This window comes from Brachypodium distachyon, chromosome 3 (assembly GCF_000005505.3).
Source record: "Brachypodium distachyon strain Bd21 chromosome 3, Brachypodium_distachyon_v3.0, whole genome shotgun sequence".
Classification (NCBI taxonomy): Eukaryota; Viridiplantae; Streptophyta; class Magnoliopsida; order Poales; family Poaceae; genus Brachypodium; species Brachypodium distachyon.
The window spans coordinates 29,292,012-29,309,233 of record NC_016133.3 but is presented as its reverse complement, the minus strand read 5'-3'; the positions used below and the strand labels follow the sequence as shown (position 1 = coordinate 29,309,233).

Here is a 17,222-nt window from a genome sequence, read left to right as displayed (position 1 = left end):
CACTTTGCCACTTCTCTGCAACACATGTATTGGAAGATAAGAAAATTGGCAGGAAAATGATGAATACTTCGTAGCAGCATCTACCATAACATTCGGTTCAACAATATTTCAACTTAAATATAGAACATCAAATTGTGTTGATAAAGCACCAGACGGGAGATACATAGCTGGTAGCGGTTGGCATCATCCACGTTGGGAAAGCTGTTAATGCTGGGCAATAAATGTAGCAATCAGATTATATTGAAGTTGACGTCCACAGATGGGGCAGAGGACGAAATATCTATTCTACTTCTACTGCAACCAATCCAGGTGACCAGGTCAAATGATCATGCATTATCAATCAACCCGCACTGTCAGAAAAAAGTGGATCCTCTGGCATCAGCAGCACAAATCGTTCTAACCATGAACTAAACAGGGATCCTATCCCAAATTTGGGGGCTCGAGGCCAAAAACGTGCTCCAGGTCCCCCAAATTTTCTCCCGAGCCCCCATTCCCACGAGTGGGATAGGGAGCCCCTATTTTCCCGTTGCCTTTCTTCCTCACGCACGTGCTTCTCCCCTGCGCCTCGCCGCCCGTCCCGATGTGGACCGTCGTCGCCGTCTGGCCATGGCGCTGCCGCCCAGGACCATAGCAAGCCCTGCCGGATGCATTACGGCTGGACATCAGCCGGCCCGCGCCGCCGAGATCCACTGCCCCGCAGCCGTCGAGGGGCCGCCTCCTCCTCGCGGCCATTGGCCGGCCGCCTCCTCCTACTCCCAGCCGCACGGGGCCAGGAAGGACACCTCCTCCTCCCGGCCGTGCGCAAGGAAGGAGACGCCCGACTCCTCCTCCTACGTCATGGACGCCGGCCTCCTCCACAGCGGCAGATCTCCTTCTCTGTATTTGGTGTTTTTTGTTTTTTTTTCTGAAATTGGATATAAATGGTGAATTGGAGTGATGTGTGTTGAAATTGGATAAACAAATGATGAAATTGGATGCTTTGTGATGAACTTGGATGGTTTGGGGTGAATTTCAGATGAATTGAGGTGAATTTGGATGAAATTGTTTGAATCGGAAGAAAAAAGGGCTGTGATTTAGGGTCTCTCGCCGGAGACAATTGCAATTTTCCAGCCCCTATTTATCAGGGCCGGCCCCTACTTGCCATTTTAGGAGCTCAGTTTAGGGGCTATTGTTGGACATGCTCTAATAGTGTCTACCGAATCTCTACTCGTTGCTTGGAAGCCTTAAAACATACCGTGTACCCTATTTTTGTGTGTTTCCCTGATCCCTTCTTCTCCCTAGCAGCCAAACCTCCATTGCAGTATCCACCAGCGACTCAGAGATGGCCGCGATGTGATAGATGAAGCAGTTGTTAATCCTGTTATTTGCTCAAAATGAGGCAAACTCAATGTGAGTAAAATAGGTGGCACGACGCCGCGCCAGTGACGCCCCGGGGAGGTCTTGGCCGAGGTAGAGCAACAATGCGAGCACGAATCATGCGACGTCCATAGCAAGCAGCAACAAGGGGCGGGCAAACTGTAGCTCACCCAGGGGTGGGCATATTAACCGAAAACCAATTCACCGAACCGAATAACCGGAAGCAAAACCGATTAGATCGAAACCGAAATATTTTGTTCTTAATTCGGTTAAGAAAATCAGAAAACCGAAATTATGTCGGTCAGTTCGGTTTTGGTCCTGGATTAACCGAAATGACCGAGGTAACCGAATAACTGGAGTAAGTGGGCTTCTTCAGCAATTTGCCACTCCCAGCCCAATCCCTATCGGCCCATCCTGACAGTCCAGAGTCCAGACTCGTGCGTGGGGAGTCACGATCCCCGTTATCCCCCGGATCGATCACCCCAAGCCCCCGACACACCTTCCCCCCATCCATTGATAACCTTTCTCCTAACCCTAGCCGACAGCCCGTTACAGCGCCGCCGTGCTGCCTCCCGAGATAACGACGACTCCCGAACCTCTCCTCTCAACGGCAACGGCGTCAGCGTTCCCACCCCGTGCGGCTGCTCTCTCTATCCCCTCCCGTGCTCTGAACAACGGCGCTGTCTCTACCAGCAGCGGCCACGCCGGGTAGAGATTCCAACTCCCGATCGTTCGATTGCATCTCCTCTCCTGTTCCGTTCCTGGCATTTTTTCCCCTAATTCAAGTTGTTCGGTTTGTTCGGTCAAAACCGAAACCGAACCAAAATTTTCGGTTGACCGAATTTTCGGTTATTGATTTTGAAGGAAACAGATCGATTAGTGAAATCAAGAAACCGAATTTTGTATTAACCGAAGAAACCGAACCAAACAGTTCAGTGTAAACCGAACGCCCACCCCTAAGCTCACCTCGTGACCAGGCCGGGCACGGGTTTGAAGGCATTGGGGAAGTAGTGGAGGACGAATCCCATACCGGCGTCAGAGAGGTGAGCTTGGGCCGCGTCGCTCTCTCCTTCCTCTTCTTCTCGCCGCCTTCCTGCGTCGCCTGCTCCTCCCGTGCGCCGCCGCCAACGATGACACAGGCTTAGGGTTGTGTCTCAGCTGGTTGCCTGGGACGAAGCAAAGCAGGAGGTGCCGGCGACGTTGGGATTGGCGAGATTGGCGAAAGAGGACGGCGGGGCAGAGGAGAAGTCGACGGACCAACGGCCAGGGCTGCCGCACTTGGTTTCGGCGGGGAAGGAGCGGGCCCGCTGCAGGGCAGAAAGTGGTGGAGGAGGGAGGCAGGCAGATGTGATCGAGCAGAGCCGACAATCTGTAGCGCGAAGCAGATGGGAGCGAGCAACGAAAGCAATGGAGGAGGGAGACGAGCATATGTGATTGAGCAGAGCCGGCAATCTGCAGCGCCAAGCAGATGCGAGCAAGCAACGGCAGCGCAAGCAACGCAACTGCACAACGGCGCGTAGAGGATGAGGATGGGACGGCGGCCGTTAGTCGGTAAGGAGGAAGGGGATTATTGCAGAGAGAGGGAACAATTGCAGAGAAGTCCAGTTCCGTCCGAACTCTGGACTGTAGGTTGATTCTTGAAAAGTGAAAGGGGTAAAACACAAATTTGGCCGACGGACGACGACCAAAGAAGCATTGCTCCCTTTATTATTAGGGATAGATTAATTGAACCATTGAATATGTGTTCAAATTATTACCAATTATTTTGGTCCAAATATTTTTTTGGCCTGGGGTGTCAATAATTCTTGCAATGTCATTGTGATCATCGGCCACCTCAACATCCCAACAAAATCCATATTTGAGTTGAAGTAACCTTGTTGACGAGTAATAAAAGTCACTCAATCGTATCTTAAGTTGTATCATATACATTAAATATATGTTTAGATAGAAATTCCCGAATGGTATGTATTTGAGCATTGTATCTAAATAGGTTCTCATTTATTGTGTCTCGTGATTGAGAAATTATGAATTTCTTTAGGTTTAACGATAAGAATTGTATTTAGATTAAGACATCATATCTCTTTCTTTGTTCGTTAAACAGGGCACCACATCAATTTTTTGTTTAGACGACATACTTAAGATATGATACAAGGTGGAGCATTGGACTGGGGATCATGCCTTGTTCAGTTTGGAGGAAAATAAAACATAACAAATGAAAGAATATAGTACGACGATAGGATAGCACCTGCCATCGTCAGAAATTGTCCCACCTCATTTCTATTTAAAATGGAAGTTGTACATAATGTTCATTTTTTTTCCCAAAAACAAAGAAAATCAATAGCAGTCCTAAGGATCACTTTTTTTTTCACAAACCTAAGGCATCTGCAATGAATTTTTCAGTCCTTTGGATTTACCGTGGAAGTTCTTTAAACCGAGTGAGCCCTTAGTTTAACATTGGGATGTGAACACGCTACAAGCTTTGGGACTTGGAGCTATCGAGAGTGGTCAAGTTAACGACCAGTACTCCGTGTATCTGAACTTGATGCAAGCCCTCCAATACCATTAACTTTGTTAACACATTCATTTTTTTAGTGAGATTTCTTTTCCCTGACCTGGTTCATACTCCCGTTTTTCACAAAGAATGACACACAATTCGGGATTTTACTTTGATCAACAATTAAATTAATAATTTGAGGGTTAAGTGCTACAAAAATTATCTCATTGGATTCGTATTTAAAAAATTTGGATATAAAAAGTTATAACATAAAATATACATATTATTGGTACAATCATTGGTCAAAATTCGATATCGAAATGGATGCGCATATTATGATTGTCCACGTTTGAACTATATTTCTCAAAAAACAAATGTATGCGCGTCATTCTGTCTTAAAAGAAAGGAGTACTAAATATATGTATAGTATAAATTCCAGCATTTAAAGAAAGAAATACAGGCAGGAATTAAAAGCGATATCCTTTGGGTAGATTCTTCTGCTCGCGAGGCGAGAAAGGGGAGTTAGCTTCTTTTTTTTTTTTTTCAGGTTAGCTTCTTCTGCTTCGTTCTTCCAAAGTATTCCCCGTCTTCTCCATCGGGGAGAAGACTGCACCAGGTCTCGCGCTATCCTGCTTTTTTTCTTTCTTTCCATTCTCTCCTTTATCTTGCTTGCTTGTGCCAAGTTAAACGAAGCAATCGCCGTTCTTGAGTCTTGACTAGGCTTCCCCTCGCGATCTTTCTGATTCTAATTTTATAGGTAATTTTCCTGCTTCCAGGCACTTTCCTCATCCCCAATCGCAACCGAAATCACCGATTTTTTGCCCTTTTCCGGCGGCAAAACCATTGGACGGCGGCCAATCGACCACCGATCGAGCCAATAAACCCAAGATTTCGTTTTGACGAGCTGGGCGTGCCCCCGGAGGCGTTCTTGGGAACCATCTTTGGTACCAGATCCATGTAGAGCGGCGACATCTTGAGCTCCCCTTTCCCCGGCTAGTATTGTCTTGCCGGGGGTTTGTTGGTTCCTGGGGAAGTCCTCTGAAGTTCTTGCCAATCTGGGCGATCTGTGCCCAGACTCCGGGGTGCAGCTGTGTTAGGGCTCTGGGGGTGGATGGGGTCGGCAGCAGATGTTGTGGAGATCAGCTCCGACGAGGAGGACATCACCATGGCCAGGAAAATGCAATGGGTTGGGAAGCTTTTTGATGATGATGTTGATGATAGGGTAGATGGGGACGATTTCTTTGATCTCGTGGTGATGGGTGAGTTGTCCGCGCCACCTGTGCTGCCACAGAAGGACAACTCTTGTGGTGGTGATCATGCTGAGGATGACGATGATTGTGTAGTTCTAGATGGTGATCCTGATAGGGCTACTACCATTGGAGGGGAGAAGGGAAGTGCTGGAGATAGCAGCTCGGATGAATTGCAGATTGTTGCAGAGAAAGGACCGGTATTTTTTCCTTTCCATTTTGATACATAGAATTTATTTTCTGCATATCACCATAGAGGCAGTACCTTGTTATGTTGGACAGTTGGAAGATAGAGATGAATGCTGGTGTATGACAACCTTGTGCTGATTTCATGAATGTGTATATGCACTTTAGAATCGAGTTGCAGATGTTGTTTACAGAGCTTATATTAATTTAGTATCATGTACTTACTGCTGCTGGACATGCATTTTGATTCAAATAATATGAAAGTGGTTAAAGATCCATTATTCAACTCGCAACAAGGAAGTAGTTTGCTCAAGTGCATATATCATTCCATGTCTACTTGTTCATATCCCTATAAGTATTTGTTGTTTCTAATCCATGTTGAATTTCAAATGATAATTTAGGAGTTTTTCATAGAACTACAGTGTACCTGTAGGCTTTAGTTGCATTCCATTACTATTTACCTTGACAAATGTCTATTCTTCTGCAGGTAGCGTGCAGGGACTTCCCTCATTCACGCCATCTGTGTTCTAACTTGCCCTTCAGCACTACTTCTCATGTGAAGCATTGTAGCATGGTAAGTAACAAATATTCACTGCATGATGTTGTTGGTGATATGATACAATAAATATACATCAAAGTACACAATGCATATTGTTAATGCTATTTCATTGGTACTTTTAAATGCAGTGCCACTGTTTTGTATGTGATGCTCCAGCTCCATGTAATTATTGGGGTAAAGGTATATCTCTTAATGATCATTGTCATGCTACGGATAAGGAGACGAGGTGGAAAACACTCAGGCAAACATTCAAGTACAGAAGTCTGCCAGCATGTCATCCAGAAAAACGTCAGAATATCGTCTACCCAACAGTGGCATCATTCATACATCAGGATACAGAGTGTCAAGTCTCACTCATACAATCACAACCGTCTTTAACATCAAATACCGGCCGCTCTACTCTTGCCAACCGAAGTCCTCTTCTGAATGCTACGAGCCAGAACCAACAAAGGCACACTTCAGTTAGAGTCTCGCTGAACGGAGCACAAGCTATCAGTGCACCAAGAGCATCCCCTGCGACAATAGCTCGGAGAAGTACAAGCAATGTTCACACCGCTCAAAACACTAATTCACGTGGAAGCTTTAAAAGAGCAGGCACAGCTTCTCCAGGCCACACAATTCATAATGCGAACCAATTTGGTTCTACTGCTCCAACCAGTACCGTGCCCCTGATGAACAAGGCATTGCCACATGTATCCTCCCAGCCACTTCAAGCTATACCAAGAATTAATACTTCACATGTCTCCCATCCAATTCAAGCTATGCAAAGAACTTCTTTCAGTAGTATTGTTCAGAACAATGCTCCTCAGAGATCTCTCAGTGCACCAATATCATGTCAGGGGCAACAAGGTCAACCACCTCCATCTTGTGAGGTTGCCTCCAATGGAGTGTATGGCATAGCACCACAGCTTACACGGTGCACCTCGCTTATGACTCAGAAAACACAATTGCTGCCAGAACCACTAATGGATGTTTCCACACAGAGCTGGCAAGACATACTTGCTAGTGTGGCATCGGACCTGGGAGTATTAGATGATTCCCATTACAGTACCAGGACTGTGCAGTCTCAGCAGCCTGCGAGGACTCCCTCCCAACCTCCACATGCCAGTCCTAACCAGGGGGGCAGTCTTCACGCTGAGCCTGTTGTATCCACTATAAACCTGATGACTTCTAATGAGCATGACTTGCTCAATCATACAACATGTGCTGGTGTTCAGACAAATCCTTCTACGCAAACAAGCCGAACTTTGGATCCTCTGAATTACCAGAGCAGTCTTGTTCAAAATGAAGTACTTCTTGATGGTTTTGTAAGCCATCCTGCTGATGGATTATTGGTAGAAGCGGCTCATCACAGGGAGTCTTCAGGATTGGATTCTACAAGTCTTGTATTTGACTTTGAGCTCGAAGATTGGGCTTAAGCAGCACTCTGAACAGGCTGTCCATCTTTGTGGTCTCTGAACCCCGTGGACAATAAAACCGGTCATTGACAAACTGGTTCATATGTTTCCTTCGTATGATATAGGTGAAGATGTTCCTTGTACAGTCTCTAGGTTCTGTGGTAGAAACATTTTGTTGCCTGGGTTGTTATTTACCTATCAGTCATGCAAGCCTTTTAGTAGGCCTTAGACGCTAGTAACAGTTACCACCTTAGAATAGCAGAACTTTCATTCCCTAGTTGCTGATCATATTTCTATCCATATTCTAGTGCCCAGGATACATCTCTGTAGTACTGTGAGGCACTTGGTTTGGCTTGATAGTCGAATTTACACTAGCAGGGATAAAATGAAATGCGCTGTATCAGGTGAAACTGAAGATCGAGATCTAGAAATTCTTGAAAATTTAGGAGACATTGCTCTATACCTATGCGACATTCCAATACCTTACTGAACGTGTCTGAGGGATAAGAAGAACAAAGTACAGGTGCATGCTCAAATAATGTTTTCACTGTTTTGTTTAACTGTTTATACCATCTCAGGATTGCCATTGCTTTTGATCTTGAAAATTTTACTGTGATAACCCACAATGCATGCATCCGTGGTTTTGTGTAATCTGCAATGCTTGACAAAGATAACATGCCAGAAAAAACGGTGTAATTTGCAATGCTTCACAAAGATATCATGCCAGATTGGTTTTCAACAATACCCCTGCCGAAGAAGTTCTACGCATGCCCTTGAGTTATTGCTGCATCCATTTTATATTTGAAGATAGTCTGCACACAGCAGTTCTTGATGCTTATCAAGACGGATCACAAATGAAAGGCGAGATGGTGATGGACTGATGGAGCCTGTAATCGAGCCCAAGTTAGAAGAGTTCAGCAACGACATGGTTTAATTGGATTCAATTCGATTTGGTTATGTTTCTAGAATTTATAGGGAACATTGGAAAATTTGGAAGCTGATTTGGACTCTCCAATGACTGCGTTTACATTGCATGGACACAAGCTGATTCCGATGCTCATAGTTGTAAAGGTTGCCATGTACAAAGTGTTTGTTTGACCATACATATATAGGGCTGACATGCCCGAATAGAAATACATAATGATGTTTGGAACACAAGAAGTGCATGACAATTTTGCAGGAGTTTGGAAATCCTGTGTTTCTAGACAGGGCCTGGTTGGTTGAATAAAATCAGTCTGGAAATCCTGTGTTTCTAGACAGGGCCTTCAATTAAATCAAGAGTGTAAAAAAAACTCAATTCCAGACTGATTTTATTCAACCAAGCAGTACCTCGGGACCCATGATTTGAATGGGGGCATTGACATGACGGTTCCTTATGCTGACAGTCTAGCACTACACCGAATCACCGATTGGGGCATGAAACTGATAGCATGATGCATTTCTCTAATCAACGCCCTTCCTTTTCCCTTTTCCAGAGTTTTCAGAATTACTGACAGAAGAATTTAGCCAGGCGTGTATCAGATTGCCACGGCAAGCCGGTGCGCGCCCCGATCGCTCTGCATTTGATGCCTGCCTGAGACATCAGCAGCAAGATTGGTGTATATCTTGGTCAGGGTAAGTGAAACAAAAACCCTGCTTCTTTTATGGCAGAAGGAGATTGGTTTACCACTTGACAAGCGAAAGGCAGCATCTTTTCGGGAGGCATCTCTGTGGACAGTCCTATGTAGAATCAATAAGGGAAATAGTACCATAAAGTGTCAATGATAACTGATCGACGGTCACTATTTAGTTGGAAAAAAAACTACTGGCGGGCATTTAGTCCAGCAATGAAGTAGTGGTTCTAGTACTTCTCTAGCAAACTTCTTGCTCCTTAGGCAAAATATAGTTAATAAGAGGGGGAAAATACACAGTCTGAAAGAAGTTAATATGTCTCACCATGAAGTACTGCTCCTATAAACGCATCACCACAACCAGTGGTATCAACAAGCTCTGAGGCAGGAATTCTTTCTGCTGTTCCTATGAGCACTCTTCCAAATATAGTCCCAATCCCTCTTGAAGAGAGTCTCATGAACTAGAATGATAAAATTGAAAATGATAATATAGTAAAAGACTGCTAAGCAGCCAATAAATTTCTAATAATTTCGACGACACAACAATCTCAAACAATTGCAAGAACCAGAAACGTTGTCAACTTTTCATACCTTGGATGACACACAAGTTGGCAGGCTGTCATCGTTATGCGCTTTCACCTGTAAGGACTCAGCAACATTCTTTATATCTGCTGCACCCACTCCAGGATCATCACCTGCTTACAAACATACCAGAAGACCAGAAAATTATAAAATGAGCTTGAAATCTCAAAGGCAACAGGTATACATTATGTTTCCTTGATCGTGTTAATCTTATCAAGAGAAAACCAAAAGTCCAAAGCTGACCATCTTCGATCTGCTCAAGCATCATGCAGCCCTTCTCTCCAAGGGTTGCAATTACAAATTTTGCATGGGGATATTGCAGAAGGATCTCTAGTAGTGCAGACGGAATGGATGAGATGGATGTCCATTTCTTTTTCAAAAGAAGACGTCACTGAAATTAGTATGTGAAAAAGCTAATAAAACTGTACTGAGAGTATACAACTGAAGATAAAGAGTATACATCTCTCTTAGAATATATCATGATCTCACAATACCTCTGGAAATTTCCCTGAACAGACAATGTAACTTGCTACTCCGAGTAAACTTTCCAATTCCGTCTTTGTTCTTTCCGGTTCCGCATCAACCAGTATAGGAATCTTCATCAGATCAGCCTGCACATTTATCAAGCAAGATACTAAAGTATGATTTATCTTTTTTAACAGGTTTGATATACGGTTACTGTAGGCTTAGAATTGGATTTTTAATCTCTTAAAGAATTAACCAGCCAGTATGGATCCACTTGGATTTCGAACATTGAATGGCACAAACCAAATGGCAGAGAAGCATATGTGCTGTATCAGTAAACTGATGTTGCAACAATTTTGAAAAATGAACTTACCTGCTTAGCAACAGCTAATGCCATTTCATGTGAGTATCCATCTAGGTATAGCAAGTTTACATCTTGCAGTGCAGCTGACAAATTTGACATTGATAAATCACTAGGAACCATTTGTGGGTAGCCTGACGTGATTATACATGTGCGAGTTTTCCTACAAATGTAAAGAGTTCTTTAAGTATATGCATGATAACTTCTTTATGATGCCATAAATTAAATTGCAAAAGATGAATAAGAGCCATCCCATAATCCTATATTCCTACTCTTGAAAAAGACTAATATCTTCAACCCTGTAGGAAACTGATTCAGCAACCAGCAAAAGAATGAAATGTGGACACCAAAGGACAAAATGGTTAGGTATAATGGATCAGGTGATGGGAAAAAATATATAAATATCCTTCCTTTACATGTATTTCCCAAAACTGTAAGGCACACGCGCTTCTCAATATTTAATTTGATCAATAATTACTCTAGCTATATATGGATTATTCGGTATAAAATCAATAGCATTGGAAAATATTTTTTAATATGAATCGAATGATATCAATTTTGTATCACAAGATCCACATGTTGTTGAACAAATTCTTGGTCAAAGTAAACTCTTCAAAAGCATGTGTACCTCACAGTTTTTGGCGGAGGGAGTATGTCTTCTATTTTTCTTTGGTCCTATCTAAATGTGCAGTATCTGAGAACAACAGAACAAAAACTATGGAGGCACTGCACACCTTTCATTAATGATTTATGTTATGCCGCACAAGGCATAAAAGAAAGAAGATTGGAGAAAACTCTCCAAATAATAAGGTAATTTAGATATCATTCAGAATAGGAACTTTCATTTAGGAAATTTATGTGCATGTACTGGCGCAGAGTAGACAAGAGGACCAGCAAATTCATTCAGGTCAGCTTAGGCATATTCATCTGTGCAAGCTCTACCTATCTTCACTGTTTCACTTACCTATATACAACAACATGAAACTAAGTACTACCCTGGCTTCAAATAATGATGATGATGAAAAAGATAAGTTCTTACGTTGTCTTATCAATAATAACATAAACAAATGTTGTGTTTCCGCCATTAGAGATCTGCAAAGCAGAATGGCACAAAGAATATGAGACAAAAAAGACGAAGAGAAGTCCAAGCTGATATTTCAGTGAAGATTTTACACGCATCTCTCATCTGTTAATCTTTAAGCTACTGTAAAAAAAATCATCTCATGCAAGAAGGTGGTCTAAGATACGTAATTCAGGATAATTTTTTTTATTTCTTGAACACAAGAACAAGTTATGTGGTTATGTAACTTTTTGTTCCAGAGAAATAGTATCGTCTAGCTTAAAGATAATCAATCAGGATTTCAGTTATCTTCAGTAGTGGGCATAACTTCAATGGTACTGAAATTGGATGTTGTTATCTTCCATATGGCAGGAACAAATATCGATATGAATGTTTATTTTGGGGGAAATAGTTACAAAGTGTGTACCTTCCCTATAACCATATACTTACTTGCATGCATATGATTATCAAAGATGCAAAAGTTATTCATAATCCAAGCCTTACTATAACATGTGACACATCAATTCCAGCTTCCTTGAGCTCTGAAAGAACAGTTCCTCCAATTTCATCGTTGGCCACCTGAAAAGACATGTATGTGGGGTGAAGCACGTCGCATGACACACTAGTTGAGCAAAGTTCAGTGAAGTTTACACTGTGAATGGAAGAATTGTGGTGTAGAACCCGCCAACGAGTTACCACAACAACAGGTAGAGAAAATGCAATTACCTTGGAGATCAACCTCGTGTTCAGGCCCAGGCGAGCGGCAGCGGTCAGCGCGTTCCCGGCATTCCCGCCCCCTGATATCTGCACACACCAAGAGCCAGCAAGGAAGCAAAGAAAATTGTCACTGCAAATGCAATGCCGCAGATTCAGCTCGTGGAGGGGACTAGGCAATGCAACCGCGCGAATTTCGCAGTGCCACTGCAAAAGGGGGGGGGGGGGGGGGGGATCTTGAGCGAGGGCATGGTCACCTGAAGCTCCCCGCTGCGGATCTTGTCGTCGGGCCGCGGGTACGCGTCCACCGTGGCGAGGTAGTCCAGCGTTACCAGCCCGCACCCCAACTGCCAAGGAAAAAAAAAACACGACCGATCACTCGATCAGACCAGACTAGAGAGAGACTACTGACCAGGGGAACAAGCAAGCACGCGAGCGTTGGCGACTGGCGAGTGAAGCGATCAGTGTACGAGGTCCAGTGTCTCACCACGACGCGGTTCGCGGCTAGGACGGCGGTGGAGGGACCGCGCGGCGGCGTGGTGGAGATGTTGGCACCGGGAGAGCGGAGGAGGGATCCTGGGCAGCGAGGCGCGGCGGAGGGTGGGAGAGAGTAGGGGGGCGGCGAGTATCGGAGGAGCGGCATGGTGGAGGGCCAGAGGCACGAGCCGGCCGGTCGATGGCGGGGTGTGGGTGGAGAGAGAGAGCAGAGCTGAACTGAGCTGAGAGCCCGATCCTGGTAGTTGCGGAGTTTGGGACGGGAGGTAGGTGGTGGGACCGTGTGGGAGTAATGCGAGAGGGTCCCAGCCTCCGTTGGATTTGTCTTGGCGCCGACCGCCGAGTAGACTTGCGAAAGTGTTTTTGGGCTTTTGTGTAGAGAAGAAGCATGGGAACCGAGGGTCCGTTTGGTTTCCAATCAAAAACCAAACTAGTCTCGTTGGGTTAGACTTGGCGTTTGGTATTGTTAAATTTTTCTGTTTTCTGGGAGCGAGTTAGTCCGAACGGGTCAAAAAATTCTTGCCCACGAAGGAGAGCCAGACCGGCTCGCCTCCGACGGCAAAACGCGCTTCGCGCGAAAAAAAATACTCCGCTCTTGACGGAAAACACGACTTCATCCCCTCAACAACTCATCCCGATTCCTGCTCTTCTGCTCGATTCTTCTCTTCCATCTTGATTCCTCCGTTTCCGCTTGCCTAGATCTTCGATTCTTCTCCTCCATCCCGATTCCTCCTCTTCCGCGGATCTCCTCCTTCCTCACATGGACTCGGTCCCCCTTCTCCCCCTTTAAGTAAAGGCCATCGCCGCTCCTCTGATTCATCGCCAAGGTTGCTGCTGGAGTCGAAGAAAGACACAAATCGGCCAACTCTTGCCCGTCCGCGATCTTCCGCAAGGCAAGCTTCGTTTAGCACCCCAATCCTTAAAGTTCGCATTCACATATCCCTGGGTTCTTTTTCCCTATTTACTGTGATTGAGTTAGATGGCCATCGGTCCATATGTCATGTTCAGGTGCCGATGTGATTTGTGATTGGTAAAGACTATCGAGAATCTAGTGTATTTGCTCTCTTTATTTATTTAATGTTGGTTGTAGTAGCCTACATCTAAAACTAACAGTACGTGTTAACTAGTACTCCTACTTGGTTGATTGTGTGCATATGCTTTAGTCAAGGTATGCATAGATCAACTTTGTTATGAGTGCGTATCTGATACTTCCTTCTCTTGCATGTTTGAATTTTCTTGGCAGTACACAAGTTAGGTAACTCTCTGCTTGTGATTTTTCTCGTAAGAAGCAGAGCCTCCTCTGCTTGTGTCTTGCATCTCCTAAGGGCAAATGTAGGATTTAGTAATGTGGTGCTAGGGGAGAGAGTCATATGAAATAAATAATAAGTACTATAGTATGAACTATGAAGTATCTATTTGTTAGTGTCAAGTACCCGCAGCTGATTGGACTAAACTAAATTGACTCGTGGGATTATAAGGTTTTTTTTAATTTCTATTGATTGTCTCAGCATAGCTTTGTCTACAATTTTCCTGCACTTCCTACGTACTCGTGAGTGATGACAACTTGTTGTGTAAGTAATTAATTTTCAGTCTTCTTTGATTGTCTTATAGATGGATGACATCGCACAAATTAACAGACAGATTGCCTTCTTCAGTGCTTTTGTACTCGCATATTGTACACTACTTATATATGTAAGCGAATCGATAGGTCCTAGACGATATTCATTGCTAGAGAAAAATAAGGAAAGGATGGCATATCTACGGAAACTATATTGTGGTGAGGAGAAACATTGTATTGGGGAATTGGGCATGGGAAAAACCGTTTTCTTCAAACTTTGTCGTGAGTTACGGAGTATCGAATCACTGAGAGATACATGGCACTGTACTGTAGAGGAACAAGTAGCCATGTTCCTCACAACAGTAGGTCATCATAAGAAAAATATCAATATTAGTTTTCATTTCACAAGGTCAGGAGAGACGGTGAGTCGTTACTTCAATAAAGTATTATTTGCAATTGGGGAACTTGGACCAGAAATGCTTAGGCATCGATCACTTGATATTCCATCCAAAATTCAAGGCAACCGGCGATTTGATCCCTATTTTAAGGTATATAGTACAATACTCCATCTTGTTTCAAAAAAACTAGAAATTAGCTTCATAATGTGGTAGTTGTATTTACTAATTACTTATTGCTAATGTGATGTTTAGGACTGCATTGGTGCCATTGATGGAACCCATGTTCCATGCCATGTTCCAGCTCGGATAGTACACAGATTTCATGGCAGGAAACCTTTCCATACCCAAAATGTTCTTGTTGCGGTCGACTTTGATTTGTTGTTCACATATGTTAGTGCGGGCTGGGAAGGTTCGGCACACGATTCAACTGTTTTAAGGCATTCTCTTGAGCATCCTAATGGCCTAAGAGTCCTTGAAGGTAGGTCCCTACCATTTAGTACACACATATATATATATGGACATATAACATATAAAAAGATTAATTTTCTTTGTAATGTCATTTTAGGTAAGTACTATCTTGCAGATGCTGGGTATGTAGCTAGGAGAGGATTCCTACCACCATTTCGTCAAACTCAATATCATTTGCGGGAATGGAGGGGTAATAATAAACCACGCACCCCAAATGAGTTATTCAACTTAAGGCACTCATCCTTTCGTACTACTGTTGAGAGAGCATTTGGGACTTTAAAGAATCGGTTCAAATTTCTCACAACTAGACCTTATTATCCCTTTCCTTCGCAAGTACGAGTTGTCATAGCATGTTGCATCCTTCACAACTAGATATTGCTAAATGGGGGACCTGATGAACTAGTCTATAGTGAGCAGAACTGGTTTGAACATTATCCAAGATCAGCAGGCCGTGTCCAACGAGATTTGCGTCAAGAACAGAGGGAGGTACTTGGAGACAGGGATAACATGGCAGCCAATATGTGGAGAAATAGACATAATGTTAGGAATGGTTAATTTCTGTTGCTTAAGCTCTATGTATGAATTTGTTGATACTATGTTGTGTTAACACTTTCAGTAATGACTTGTGAGTGTTTTTCTGTGAAGTTAATTTGTGATCATGCTTTCTATAAATATTTTTTCTCTCCTTGATACATATATAATGTCATATATAGATATGTATATATGCATCTTAGGGGTTTTATTCTGTCTAAGTATTCTAAAACTTAGATTGTGTTACAGAGATATATGGCGGGCAACAACGTGGTGTGGCAACCCCAAGTTGTCGAAGAAATGCTACACTATTACAAAGAGAAATTTCAGTCTGAGGGGAAACAATTTATTTTCAAAGAGTTGCATCACGAGGACTGTGCAAAACAAATCAACACAAAGTTTGGCACTGTTTTCACACAGAGGCAAGTTTATCACAAGTTCCACAAACTGAAAGCCCAGTGGAAGGTTATTTTAGAGGCGAAGAACTTAAGTGGTGCCAATTTTGATGATGTCAACAAGATAATTTTATATGACAAGACAGAGGTTGTTCGGATGAAGAATGTGAGCACTACTATGTTAACTTATATTTCCATTCATTATCATTTCTTTTCTTTAGTAAACTAACATTTTGATTTTCCTTCCATTGTCCAGAACAAAGACAAAAGGGCAAAGTGTATCAATGTGCCCATTGCTTCATTTGATGATATGGAGTACGTATTTCAAGATAAGCATGCTACGGGAGAGTTCTCAGTCCTGCAAACTCCCTATGACCATGTTTCTTCTCGTGACAAGGATTTTGTTGGCGACAAGAATGTGAGTGATGCCGATGTTGATCCTGCAACGCAATATGATTCGGATTGTCTTCCCGAAGACACCAACAGTGAAAGCTCTTCTTCAAAGTGCCCTAGAGGTGGTAGCCGTGACAAAGGTAAGAGGGTCAAGTGTGATGACAGCGTAATTACAGACATGACACATTCTCTGCATGATATGTCTGAAATCATGCGTTTCACACACGTGACTAATCCAAATGAGAACTTATACAAAATAATAGATGACATGGAAGAATACCGCTCTACATTTTACTTGCATTACAGACATCTCTGGCCACGAATGAACAAGTGGCTTCCATGTTGAAGGGGCGTCCAATGCATTCTATCAAAGAGTGGGTGCGGCGATGGGTCGCGGATAACTATCCTTCTTACGTGCGTACTAACATGTGATTCATTTTAGTTAAAACTTTTGAAATAAGTGTTTATTTCAGCATCGTGCCATGTATGTAATAACGTGACACATTTATTTATTCTTGAATAATAAGTTTGTTATTCAAATTATGATTTACCAATGTCTCAAATTAATTGTCCTGCAGTTGCAATGTTTCTTATGAGTGATTATCTATTGTGTAGCTATTTACAATTTGTGTACGCATTCAAATGAGCTGGTTGCCTAACCTGAGCTGAGCTAATCCGTTGCTAGTAGTTGGGCTTGCCCTAAAAAATAAATCAACCAAACGACTAACACCTAACTTTTGCCGGCCAAAGCGAACTAACCAAATGCATAGCTGAGGCAAGACGAGCAAAACTCAGCTGCGGCTAGCACCTAAGTGAGCAAGGGAACCAAACGGACCCCGAGTTGCGATCGGAGCATCTCTGACACGAACGAGCAAAATAACATCCAGAATGTTACAGAACTGAGATGTTGGACATAAAACAGTTTGTGGTTTTCAAGATGATTTATCGTAGAA

At 43.3% G+C, this 17,222-nt stretch overlaps 2 protein-coding genes across 6 annotated transcripts; one reads left to right on the top strand and one right to left on the bottom strand.

Annotated features, from left to right (window-relative positions):
• Positions 1-1,846: 1,846 nt before the first annotated feature.
• On the top strand, positions 1,847-7,762 carry LOC100828814. Of its 2 annotated transcripts, XM_010236501.3 has the most exons (5): positions 1,847-2,064; positions 4,398-4,466; positions 4,627-5,297; positions 5,771-5,857; positions 5,971-7,762. In XM_010236501.3, exons 3-5 carry the CDS (start codon positions 4,962-4,964, stop codon positions 7,258-7,260), a joined length of 1,713 nt encoding a protein of 570 aa, XP_010234803.1. In that variant the 5' UTR covers positions 1,847-2,064; positions 4,398-4,466; positions 4,627-4,961; the 3' UTR covers positions 7,261-7,762. The 2 variants fall into 2 exon arrangements, with proteins under 2 accessions (XP_010234803.1, XP_003574022.1); XM_003573974.4 differs by lacking the exon at positions 4,398-4,466.
• Positions 7,763-8,268: 506 nt separating this feature from the next.
• On the bottom strand, positions 8,269-12,785 carry LOC100842249 (ketohexokinase). Of its 4 annotated transcripts, none has more exons than XM_024461967.1 (12): positions 12,519-12,785; positions 12,289-12,378; positions 12,044-12,121; positions 11,822-11,896; positions 11,297-11,349; positions 10,270-10,420; positions 9,926-10,042; positions 9,675-9,801; positions 9,441-9,544; positions 9,175-9,310; positions 8,906-8,946; positions 8,269-8,812 (listed from the first exon to the last, which is right to left on the bottom strand). In XM_024461967.1, the coding sequence occupies exons 1-12, from the start codon at positions 12,672-12,674 to the stop codon at positions 8,726-8,728; spliced, it is 1,215 nt and encodes a 404-aa protein (XP_024317735.1). In that variant the 5' UTR covers positions 12,675-12,785; the 3' UTR covers positions 8,269-8,725. The 4 variants fall into 4 exon arrangements, with proteins under 4 accessions (XP_024317735.1, XP_024317734.1, XP_010234798.1 ...); XM_024461966.1 differs by having other exon boundaries at positions 8,269-8,808; XM_010236496.3 differs by having other exon boundaries at positions 8,269-8,808; positions 8,906-8,958; positions 12,519-12,784.
• Positions 12,786-17,222: the final 4,437 nt, after the last annotated feature.

Excerpts from the sequence above, each read along its gene's own strand:
- LOC100828814 (XM_003573974.4), top strand. The coding sequence starts at position 4,962 with ATGGGGTCGGCAGCAGATGTTGTGGAGATCAGCTCCGACGAGGAGGAC. Across the intron at positions 5,298-5,770 it reads TTGTTGCAGAGAAAGGACCG|GTAGCGTGCAGGGACTTCCC; the intron begins GTATTTTTTCCT and ends ATTCTTCTGCAG. Across the intron at positions 5,858-5,970 it reads ATGTGAAGCATTGTAGCATG|TGCCACTGTTTTGTATGTGA; the intron begins GTAAGTAACAAA and ends TTTTAAATGCAG.
- LOC100842249 (XM_010236496.3), bottom strand. The coding sequence starts at position 12,674 with ATGCCGCTCCTCCGATACTCGCCGCCCCCCTACTCTCTCCCACCCTCC. Across the intron at positions 9,802-9,925 it reads GTTCAGGGAAATTTCCAGAG|AAATGGACATCCATCTCATC; the intron begins GTATTGTGAGAT and ends CTTTTGAAAAAG. Across the intron at positions 8,959-9,174 it reads TATAGGAGCAGTACTTCATG|GACTGTCCACAGAGATGCCT; the intron begins GTGAGACATATT and ends GATTCTACATAG.